The 12,426-nt window shown below is 38.0% G+C and overlaps 1 protein-coding gene across 1 annotated transcript in view; it reads left to right on the forward strand.

Annotated features, from left to right (window-relative positions):
- The window catches only part of vps52 (VPS52 subunit of GARP complex), a 35,544-nt gene that overhangs the window by 15,709 nt on the left and 7,409 nt on the right, over positions 1-12,426 (forward strand). The window contains exons 14-16 of the mRNA XM_084130213.1: positions 11,150-11,273; positions 11,779-11,874; positions 11,955-12,062. Of these exons, the coding sequence (XP_083986339.1) occupies positions 11,150-11,273; positions 11,779-11,874; positions 11,955-12,062 (328 nt within the window). The remainder of the gene's footprint in view (positions 1-11,149; positions 11,274-11,778; positions 11,875-11,954; positions 12,063-12,426) is intronic.

Raw genomic sequence — 12,426 nt, forward strand, 5'->3', positions numbered from 1 at the left:
GGTCATATATGTAGTCGAAATGTAAAATAAATTTTGAATTTGGTGCCTTTGTGACCGAGGAAAGACAAAAAATAACTTCAGGACGCATTTGTATGAAAGACAACAACTCCCACAATGCACCACATTGCACAGCTCCGCAAGCCACTCCCACTAATCCAGAACAGCGCATATCTGCCTATAAGAGAAATCACTCTTCCGTCTACAAGGCTAGCTACCACCAGAGCTTGAAATGCATTTCACTAGTTAGTTGGCGAACTCATTAGTGCATTACTTCTCGTTTGTATTTCTTTCGAAAAGGTGAATTATTGCATGGTACCTGGATGTTCAGTCAGAACATATGTGGCGTGAAACTAGGATAGTTCACACCACAAACGTCCGTGTCCTCGTCTGATTCAGAGATTTCGTCCAGGAGAAATTGTCATTGTTGGAATTCTTTGCCGCAGACGGACTCTATCTCTGTGTTCGTAATTGCATAGTGAGATCACCGGCGCCACCAGTCCGCCCTAACTCGAGCCAGTCCAGGCTCCTCATCCGCGGCAGGCAGGTCTTCTGCCTCGGCTGCTCTTCGCTATAATGCGGCTTGTAGAGGTAGCCACAAACACCTGATTCAAGCATCAGACTTCCGAAATCCTCTTCTTCTATATCATATTGAGTACTCTCCTCCGCTATTGTCATAACTTTACATCTGTCTCCACAGCGCCTGTTAGCTTAGCTTCAAACAAGATGGAGGATATTGCTTTCAGTTTCAGAGAGTAAAGTCCCACCCACTGATCTGTAATAGGTCTGTAGCGTGAGCGGGTCCCGCCCCTGGGAAAGATGAGGAACGAGTGTCTGTAGTCTCAACAGAAATCCCCCCCTCTTACACTTCCTCCGACAATGACACAAAATGACGATTTTTGCGTCATTGTGGGAGGAAGTGTAAGAGGTAAATAACGGATTTCTCCCGTCTCAGGGGAAAATGAGAGTGTTGCACGACCATTCAATAGTATGACTGGGTTTCTAACAATGCAAAGCTTAGTGCAAATGGGTGGAGTGTCCCTTTAAAGTCTATGACTCGCATCTCTTGACACGCTTATATTCTGTTGGCAACGATCACTGTCGTTTGTTTCGCCAGAAGTTGCCAGCTCTCCATTAAAAAAATTAATGGGATCATGTCGCATTGTGTCGCTGGCTGTGAACAGGACTTAAGGGCTAGAAACAAAGTTATTTGTCCTCTGATTCCTTGGCTCAAGATTATTGCTCCCTATGACGTAATTTTCCATTATGATAATTTTTCTGTCATTTTGAATTTTCCTAAAAATCTTTTTCAAACTTTTCCTGGATGGTTCGGAATTCAAGTTGGTTAGCTAAACCGATCTCGAATAACTCGCAAACGAATTTGACAAAGAGCATGCCAAAATGAACGTGAGGCCATACCTCCACAATGCTTTAGCGTATTCTGACAAACTTGGTGTGTGTTATGACATCCATGAGCTATGTTACCTGCACAGTTTTGACGCAGTCCCACTTAGTGGTTAAGAGATATGAAAAACAGCTATTTTTGCTTATAACTTCAGAACGGTTTGACCAAAAATCACAACCTTGTGGTCAAGAATTATAATGAAATTTCAAAACATTATTATTTAATTATACTTTTGCCTATTGTAGTGAAACTAGGGATCGGCATTTTTCAAAAATATTGTATTCGAATATATGGGCTCATGAAAATATTTGAATATATTTGAATATTCGTTTTAAATTACGTTTAACGAGAAAGATGTTTTATTCATCAAGTTTTTGTCACCATTTCTGAACAAACTTACGATTAGGCAATGTACACAACAAGCTTAAGTTATATCTTAAGGTTTTCTTTTAGTTGAAAACATTGAAAAATATGTGTAGGCTAAACAAAAAATACAAAGAACAAAAGCATTTAAGCTCAAGCAGCACAAATGGGGAAAATGCTAATAAAGCAGACTGTGTCTATTATCATACAGAATGTACATATTACACTCGAGTCCATATATAACTTAAATCTGTCTCCCTCGACAAAACTTAAAGGAAGCTTATGTCTCAATCATGTCATATATGTGGCTGTTTTGTGTGCCCGTTGGGGGTTTGTACTAGTCACGTGCAACAAGAAGGATGGAGGTAATAAAAAGTGACTGGCATCTGTGCTACAGTCCTCTCGTCAATATAAAACATAACATGGCTGCAGAAGTTTAGGAATAAAAGTTTACAGTTACGATGGCACAACTACAGCCGCTGCCGCCGCCGCCGTTAAACCTGCATGGAAATCTCTCTGAGAATTGGAAGAATTGGATTCAGAGATTCGAGGGATAGCTGAGAAATCCGAGAAGGTGCGGTGTGCAAGGTTTATGCATGTAGCAGGGGAAGAGACAATTAAAGTATGTAACGCGTTTCACTTTGCAGAACAGGAGAAGACAAAATACAAGTGCTGAAAAACAAGTTTAAAGACTTCTGTGAACCTTGTAAAAACTTACTGTTAGACATGCGTTCTTCACGCAGTCTCAGGGACCCACAGAAACGATTAACGCTTATGTCACAGACCTGAGAAATAAAGTGTGAGTTCGGGGATCTGCACGACTTTAATCTCCAGACATTAATTTGTGACAGAATTGTATGTGGCATAAAAGACGATCAATTAAAAGGCTGACTGCTGAGAAAGGCAGACCTCTCGAGCCATTGACATCTGTAGGGCCAGTGAGATTACATCAAGTCAGATGAAAGTGCTGAACGACGAGATCTACACAGAGTCAAAACGGTGAAGCCAAAGAAATGAGATGGTGAATCGGACCAGAGTGTAATGACAAAAAAGAAATGCAGCAAATGTGGCAACAAGCATGAATATAGAAATTGTCCTGCCTTTGGGAACAAATGTAAGAACTGTCAAAAGAAAAATCACTTCGCTAAAATGTGCACTTCCAAGAGCCATATGAGTCAGAGTAAAATAATGCACACAGTTGAACAGAGTGAGGATATGTTCAAGAGCAGGTCAAAATAATAAGAGAAATGTCACAGTTAAACTTGATACTGGTGCCGAATGCAATGTGTTGTTGGAGAATGCGTATAAAGCACTAAACATCACAGGAAGGCTGCAAAAATTAAGCTGCAAGCTAGTTGCTTACTCAGGCCACATGGAGCCATTAGGCAAGAAGCGCTGACCTGTAAGTACAAGGGACAAAAGTACAAGATTGTATTTGAAATCATAGAGAGAGTTGCACCAGCAATTCTTGGACATGCTGCCTGCCAAAAGCTAGGCATTGTTAAAAGGCTGTATCAAGTTGAGAAAAATTACATTCTCAAAGAGTTTGATGATCTGTTTGTAGGATTAGGCTGCTTACCCGGTGAACACGACATTTAAATAAACACAGACATCAGACCAGTTGTACATGCTCCAAGGAGGATCCCAGTAGCTCTCAGAGATAGAGTCATCAAAGAACTACAAAGAATGGAACATATGGGAGTTATTGCAAAGCAAACTGAGCCTACTGAGTGGGTCAACAGCATGGTGACTGGTCACATCAAACAAAATTTGCATACGCATGGACCCCATAGCTCTAAATAAAGCAATACAATGAGAGCACTATCAAATGTTAACTGTAGAAGAGATGGCCTCAAGAATGCCAAATGCAAAGTACTTCTCAGTACTTGATGCAAATCAAAGTTTCTGGCAAATCAAGCCGGATCGAGAGAGTTCAAAAATATGCACAATGAACACACCCATTGGACGATATCGCTTTCTTCACTTACCCTTCGGGATCTCTTCAGCATCAGAGTTCTTTCAAAGGTCCATTGCCCAAATGATAGAAGGCCTGGAAGGTGTTGTGAACATCATTGATGACCTATTACTGTGGGGAGACACAGTTGAAGAGTAAGATCAAAGACTGATGCAGTTATTGAGAAGAGCAAGGTAAAATAATCTGAAATTAAACGGAAACAAATGCAAAATCAGAATGAAAGAAATCAAATACACTGGGCACATCCTCAATGCTCAGGGACTAAAGACAGATTAAGAAAATATTAAAGCAGTAATTCAGCAACCAACACCAGAGGGCAAACTGGAGCTGCAAATATTTCTTGGGGTGGTTCAATATAAATGTATCCCCAACTTGTCTGATATCAGTGAACCTTTGAGAAAATTGCTGAAGAAAGAGACAGTATGGCACTGGGAAGATGCTCAGAAGAGAAGTTTTGAAAAACAAACAGATAATTGCTCACAGTCCAATGCTGAAGTTCTGTGATGTCAGCAAGCGGCTAACACTGTCGGTGGACGCAAGCTCTGAAGGGATTGGAGCGGCGATCTTACAAGAAGGAAGGCCAGTGGCCTATGGGTCTAGAGCCCTGAGTGACTGTCAGCGCAGATATGCACAAATAGAGAAAGAGCTGCTTGCCATAGTATATGGCTGTGAGAAATTCCACCAGTATGTGTATGGAAAATAAATCACAATTGGAAGTGACCACAAACAAGTCAAGTCACCTTTATTTATATAGCGCTTTTTACAATACAGATTGTATCAAAGCAGCTTCACAGTGATAACATGAAAATAATACAACAAATTTTGTTTCTAGAAGAAAATTGGCGTCATCATCCACTTTAAGTAAGGCAGATCAATAATATTGTTGAATATTAAATGTCCCCAACTAAGCAAATCAAAAGCCAAGGCAACAGTGGCAAGGAACCACAACTCCATCAGGTGACAGAATGGAGAAAAAAACCTTGGGAGAAACAAAACAAACAGTTAGAAAGCATCTTCAGAAAGCCATTACTTCAAGCTCCGTTGAGACTTCAGAGATTGCTTCTACGTCTGCAGAGGTTCAATCTCAATGTAACGTACAAACCTGGGAAAGAATAACATATTGATGATGCTCTGAGCCGTGCTTATCTGACAGAGCAAAAAGAGGATCTGTTGGGAGAAGAACTAGAGATGAATTGGGTGACATCACAACTTCCTATTTCTGAGAAAAAGCTGGAAGTTTTCAAGAGAGCTACAGCAGATGATGCAGAGATCCAAGCATTAAAGAACGCTGTCAGTGATGGCTGATCGAAAGAGAGATTGGCGCTACCAAGATCAATTCAACCTTACTGGATGTTCAGAGAGGAAATCATCTATGTTGATGGTCTGTTATTCAAGGCCAATAAGCTCATTGTTCCACAGCAGCTTAGACAAGAAATGCTCAGCAAAATACATGAGTCTCACCTCGGAATCATGAAGTGCAAAACAAGAGGCAGTTTGGCCAATGTACTGGCCAATTTGTCTGCACATATTAAAGAGACAGTCTCCAAATGCAGGGTTTGCAACGATAACAAAAACAACAACCAGAGAGAGCCACTGCTGCCACACGCATTACCTGGACGACCATGGGAGAAGATTGGGACAGACATTTTTAATCATAAAGGGTTTGCATTACCCCCAATTTCCACCAGATGCGTAACGGCTGCGTTACGGCTCCGGCATGGCGGCGGAGTCAATAGGTTTCCATTAAAGTCAATGAGTGTATTTCCACTGAATGCGGTACAGCTGCGTTCCGACTCCGGCGATCCGCAGCCCTCCGGAGCAGATACGCAGAGCTTCTATTTTTGCCGGATGCCGGAGAGCTCCGCAGCACTACAGGACAGAGTGCGCAGGACAGGAAGTCGAGCAAAAAACAGAACAAAACAAAACAAAATAAAAGATCCGGTTAATTTTCAAAATAAAATACGCCGTGATCATGGCGGATCATATTTCCCTACACTACACCTTGAAAACGTCATAATATACCATTCGTCATAACGTTCTGTTTATAGAAACTACATATCGCGCGATCATACGTGAATTAGCGAGATCTCGTGGGTCCTCGTGACTTCAGCTGTCAGTCATGGCCGCAGCCGTTCCGCAACAACTCCGGACCTGGTGGGTATTGACGGACGACGAAACACGGAGCTGTCACGCAGCGGAGCCGTTCCGCAGCCGTTACGCATCTGGTGGAAATTGGGGGTTACTGTTGTGTGTGGATTACTTTTCAAAATATCCAGAGATTAGAAAGCTCATTGACACTACAAGCCGAGGAGTGATCCTGGAGATGAAGTCTTTTGCAAGGCACAGGATTCCAGATGTTGTAGTATCTGACAACGGACCTCAATATGCTAGTGCTGAGTTTGCTATCCTTGCTGAGAAGTGGGACTTCAAACATATAATATTCAGTCCTGGTTACGTACGATCTAATGGTCAAACAGAAAGGACTGTGCAAACTGTAAAGAATCTGTTGAATAAATCACAAAGTAACAACAGTGATGCATATATTGCACTACGTGAGTATCGCAGCACACCAAGAAGGGATAGACTTGTCTCCTGCACAGCTGTTGATGGGGCGACGTCTCAAGACAAAGTTGCCAACGTCATCTGCACTGCTAGCATCCAATGTCATGAAAGAAGTGCAAAGAAAGCTCAAAGAAAGCAAAAGTTCTATTATGACAGGCAGACAAACTCTTACTGGATCTGCAACCTGGAGAGAGGATCAGAATGCAGAAAGAAGAGTCTTGGCAACCTGCTGTAGTCCAAAGGAAACAAGAGCATCCAAGATCCTTTGTGGTCAGAACACCAGATGAAAACCTGTTCAGGAGGAATCGCAAACATCTAAGGAAAACAAAAGACACACATAAGTCAGTATTTGACAAGAGCATCGTCATGGAAACAAGTGGTCTGTAGGAGGTAGAACAGTTACAGAAAAATGTGTCTGATACTCACGACAAGGAAGTTCCCAAGTGTCACATTGATGATAACTCTCATTATAACCAAAGGAAATCATACCGTACCAGATATGGAAGATTAGTGAGAATGCCTGCGAGATACAGAGACTGAGTTTCAATATACATGGTACTGAGTCTTTGAAAATGTTCCATGTATTACATTCAGATTACATAGTTAGGATAGTTTATCAGTTTCTAGTTATAGTAAAAAAATTATTGGTTTGGTAACAGACTAAATGTTTATGATTTTTTTTTTTTTATATGCAAATGAAAAGAAAAACAAAAAGCTAAAAGAAGAGGGATGTAATTTATGTGGATGTATTGTGTGCCCATTGGGCATCCGTAGTACTCACGTGCAACGAGAAGGAAGAGTCCTCTCGACAATATAAAACAACAATTTTTCTATCAGATAAGTTATCTTCTCAGCTAACTCAGGGTACAATAACGCTTACCTGTCGTGAATGCAGAGATGGACTGTCTTTTCTCATTCGACTGGTGTTTGGATTTCATGTGATTTTGTCATTGTGGTGGTGATATTATGATAACTCAGTTTCATTAATTCATTTGATCAAAAGTAATTCCATTTTGTAAGATCATTTTCATTAAACTAATTCAAAGCATTATGTGATCAAATACAATAAACTTGTTAAACGCACTCCACAGCGCCACCCAGTGCATTTAATTATAACTGCAAGTTTTAGTGCATGAGATTTATCATAAATTCACTGCATTTACGGCCAGCAAACCAACTTAGTAAAAATGTAATAGTATTTTTATTTATATAAAATATTTGACTATTCGTGCACACCCCTAAATTAAACTGGTCTTAATAGATTCCGTGGGTCATGCCAAGAACATGGATACCAATTTTAGATACCATAGATACCATAGTTGGCCGAACTTCCTGTCTTCTTTAACCCTTAATCAGTGTTCAAATAGGGTTTACGTTTTACAGAGCAAATGCATAAGGAAATATACATTTTTTACATGGCAAACTTTATATCTTTTTTTTTTTTTTTTTACTTCTCAACTACACATTTATGCTGTGTTTTTGTGGATATTTAGTAGTTTTTTTTACCTATTTACTGCACAATTACTTCACTACGCCATAAAGTGGCTCATGAAAAATATTTTTTTTTGTGAAAAAATCACTTAAATGATGATCTTAATTAAATCTAAATAGTTTTTGGACACTGCTGTATGTGTTAGGGATAGAATACTGTCATCTGCAGGTTTGTGGAAAAACTTTAGGAATTATAGTTAAAGAAAGAAAGTGCAATGACCACATATATCTAATAGAGGTCCATAGGGACTCATTTAATTTTCACTTGATGCTTCAACTTCTCCTCACAACTTTATGATATATATATTTCTCACAACTTTGATATATATTTTTTATATATAAAATTGGTATTATTTTAAAGCTTAGAATCTCAGCTTTTTAATACATCCAAACACTTTGATCAACTCTTAACGACTGCTTTGTAGTCCCTCTAAAACGGATTGTACCACCCGCAGGCGACACCTAGCTGCGAAAAAAATAATAATCATTTTTGTTTCTAAACTACTACATAGATCAACTCAAAACAGGTGTCATTTGAATGCTTAGAGTCTGAAGTTTACAATCAATGTAGCCAATTTGATTAACTCCTTAGTGATACTCCTAGAGATATTTGCTGATAAATAGAATTTCTTTTTCATAATCTTTAAAATATTTTTTTTACTATGTACTGCAATGTGTCAAAAACATCATACAGCTCATGAAACATTCACAGATCGTTGAAAATGTCACATCACTTTATACAGCATATTATTACAATTAAAATGAGCCCAAAATGAACATAATCTATTGTGTTTATCACAAGATATTCCTCATGGAGTAACAATTTTAAAAATGCCCATTAGGGGGTGTCAAGGACTGAACAAAAATGCTATCTTGGTTCCAAATTCTGTAACTTTGGATAACTTTTTGCAATCACCACAAAATTTGATCCAAATGCAGCTCACATGTAGAGGGACTTCACAAAAAAGTCCTTATTTCCTTTCTGAGTTATTCCATGTCAAAAAAAAAAAAAAAAAAAATTAGATATATATATTTTGTCTTTTCTCAGCCGTTTCTCAGCATGAGAATGTCCTAATGTAATGTATATTTTCTAAAACTTTAAAAAGTGTTATATATATATTAGATGTATGAAATGTATATTTCCTTATGCATTTGCTCTGTAAAACGTAAACCCTATTTGAACACTGATTAAGGGTTAAAGAAGACAGGAAGTTCGGCAATAACAATAACCTATAACAGCCTATAAATCTTCCAAAAGATTTCAGTAACAACTAAGCTAGAGAAAAATATATTGATTATCATGTTACTTCAAATGTTTCCATTCGTTATGATGATATGAAATGAGATAATAGTAAAAACATGAAGCCGTTTGGTGTGTTTTGCTTTTCAAACGCGATCGCGATCCAAAATATGATACATTCAAACGCGATCACGATCCAAAATATGATACATTCAAACGCGATCGCGCTCAAATATAAAACATTATGGTTACCATATACATATCTACGTTTGAGCAGATATCCACAAACACAGTAACAGTAAACACGGGTCTAAATATTATAATATTCACCATATATCTAGCAACAGTTCAACTGCAATGTGAAATGTATGCAACAATAACAAACTAATATGTAAGAATTTCTTACCTCACATCTTTCTTGTCTTCAAATCGCATTCTTCTTCTTCTGAGGTAAATCCAATGTAAGCCTTTCAAATTCGACGAAAAGCAGAGACTTGTGAAGTTTTTTCGTGTTTTGTTGTTGAGGTAATGAGCGCGTTCGCGTTCCATGTGGAGATTTGCATGTGAATCTCTTGCGCTCGTGGGCGTGGTCAAATTAAAAATAATTAGGAAGCGTTTGAGAAGCTGGACATCTTGTTGGTTTTATACAAATTACTTAAAAAGAGAATATTTGTTTTCAGTTTGAATCCGATCATTTAAAAGTATACATTTAAATGTTTATAAAGGTATATGGCTCATAAATGTGTGACAAGTATTCGCTGAGTTTTGTTTCAGTTTATAGACGTGCTCAAGAAAAAAAAGTTCACCGCGACAGAGAGGCAGAACGCACACCCTGTTTATTTTCTTTATTTTACAAAAGCACAGTGTTTTGATTTGATTGTAAGTGGACACATACAAAAGTAGAAATATCACAGATTCTTTTTTTTATATTTCTTTTTTCTGTATGACCATAAATGACGGAGTAATTTAAGTTTATAGTGCTACAATGTGGAGAAAATCCAGCAAAACGCGCCGGCGCGTTTGCCGACCTCAGAGGGTTAACATATTGACACAAAACTTTGTGTAATTGTCACCCAACACTGACCACATCAAATCAATCTGATGTGAGTGTCACCTATTGTTCAAAACTAATAACCAATTGTGTCACATTACAAGTGATTGTATTTATGGGCTACAATGTCTTTACTTTTTGTAGTTGTCTGATGATCACTGCCTTGATTTTTAGCTCCTCATTCTGCCTCTGTGTTGCTTGGCCCCTTTAATTGCTGCATGCATCTATATTTGATCTTATTTTTTAACTTCAAATCACCTTTATTTATATAACCGTGTCAATATTGCAAACTACAATATATATTCCAGCAGCTCTGCAGAAAACAGTGGTGTCATCATCCAGCTCAATTCAGTTCAAGTTTTTGTTCTCATCCAATAGTCTCATTGTAGCCAAATTTATAATATTACTGAATATTAAGTGTCTTTTAAACCCCAACTAAGCAACCCAAAGGCAACAGTGGGAATTAGGTGGGTTATAATTCTTAAATTATATTCTATCACTTTGCATGCCATCGCCATCATAGCCACTTCTCTAGGAAGAGCCTCCAACATTAGCAAAACAAAACGTAATGCTCTGTTATACTGGTGAGGAGACAAGAGAATGTTCAACGTGTTGAACAATATTCAATGTGTCCTATAAATATTGCATGTCCAAGACTTTTGCAGGCTTTTAGTCACTATATTTTCACTATACAGACACAAAAAGTTCCCTTTAGCGTCAGAGTTTATAACAAAATAAACGCTGTTCAATGAAGTTATAGCAACAGGTAATAAACTGCTACATCCACTATTAAAATCCAGTCAACAACTTTTTTTTCTTTTTTGATAATCTGTTTCACTCTGATAGACAGTACGTCACAATACAGAAGAAAAAATCTGTCACTTCTTCCATTTCATCACTACTTTATTTATGCGGAGAAACAAGGTGGTGGGATCTGGAAATTAGATCTCAGATCACCCACATACAAGCTCCTCTGCATTACCTGCCAGTTTCATGACACTTGTGTGTTTCTGTGGTTGATTTATCTTTATAAATGGCTTTTGTTTTTGTATTTGTATTGTGCAGGTACTGGGAGGCTGTGCTAGAATTGTTGTGGCCAAGATTTGAGCTCATTTTGGAGATGAACATCCAGAGCATTCGAAACACCGACCCTCAGAAACTGGGTGTACTGGACACCAGACCACACTATGTATGAAGCCTCATACACAAACACATGCCGAAATACCACACCCAAAAAAAAGGTTTTCTGGTAGTGCAAACATTTTGTATGTTCACAACTAGACCTCAGCCAATCGTCAATTATTATTAAAAGATTATGCTCATTTATGCTCATGTTGTCTTTAGATTTGAAAATGAAATAACAATTGTTCCATTTAAAGAGTTTTATTTTTATTCCTACCAAACATGCATTAAATGTATTGATATTTGAACATATGAGATACATCTCAGTAAAAACTGTAACAAAACTATACTTTTACATTCCGTGTATGAAGATAAAATATTCAATTAAAGAGGGAAAAATGTATGATTCACCTGATTCAACAAATCCGTCCTAAAAACAATGCTCAATTTTAAAGAAAAACTTTTATTTTTAGATACTTACATGTGCTGTGTTATTTCCATACAGTGTGATATGAATGCACATTTACATGTATGTGGCATAAATCATCTGTTTTTGCTTCTTGTTTGTGTAGATTACACGCCGGTATGCTGAATTCTCCTCTGCTATTGTCAGCATAAATCAAACCTTTCCCAATGAGAGGACTAACGCGCTACTTGGACAGCTGCAGGTAAGCAGAACAGAAACCCCTCTGTGTTCTCGAAAGGTGAAGTGGCTTATATTGAAACCTGACATGGATATGATTTCCAGATTGAGGTGGAGAATTTTGTGCTGAAAATGGCGGCCGAGTTTCCTTCTAGACGAGACCAGCTCATCTTCCTCATCAACAACTATGACATGATGCTCAATGTGCTCATGGTGAGGTTACTCATATACCACGCTGCCAGAAATGGGCATAAATACATGTTTTCAAAATATAATACAAAATACCTCAGTTGAAATGGATCAAAATGAAATACCAAATACTCTGGAATTTTTTTTATTTATTTAAATACACATTCAGTATTTTGTATTTTGAAATACACAGAATACATGTGAAATTGACCATTCAGTGAAGTATCACTATTAGGCTGAAATCTGTCTGGACCTATTCTGAATGCAAAAAACATTTTGGTGTGTACAACTGCTTAGAAACTGCTCCAACTGCGTGTACAACTGCTCCAAATTTAAAAAAAAGACGGTTTCAAGTTGTCATCTGGGTACCACTTCTATATTTATATCT

Source organism: Abramis brama, assembly GCF_963993115.1.
Source record: "Abramis brama genome assembly, chromosome: 12".
NCBI lineage: Eukaryota > Metazoa > Chordata > Actinopteri > Cypriniformes > Leuciscidae > Abramis > Abramis brama.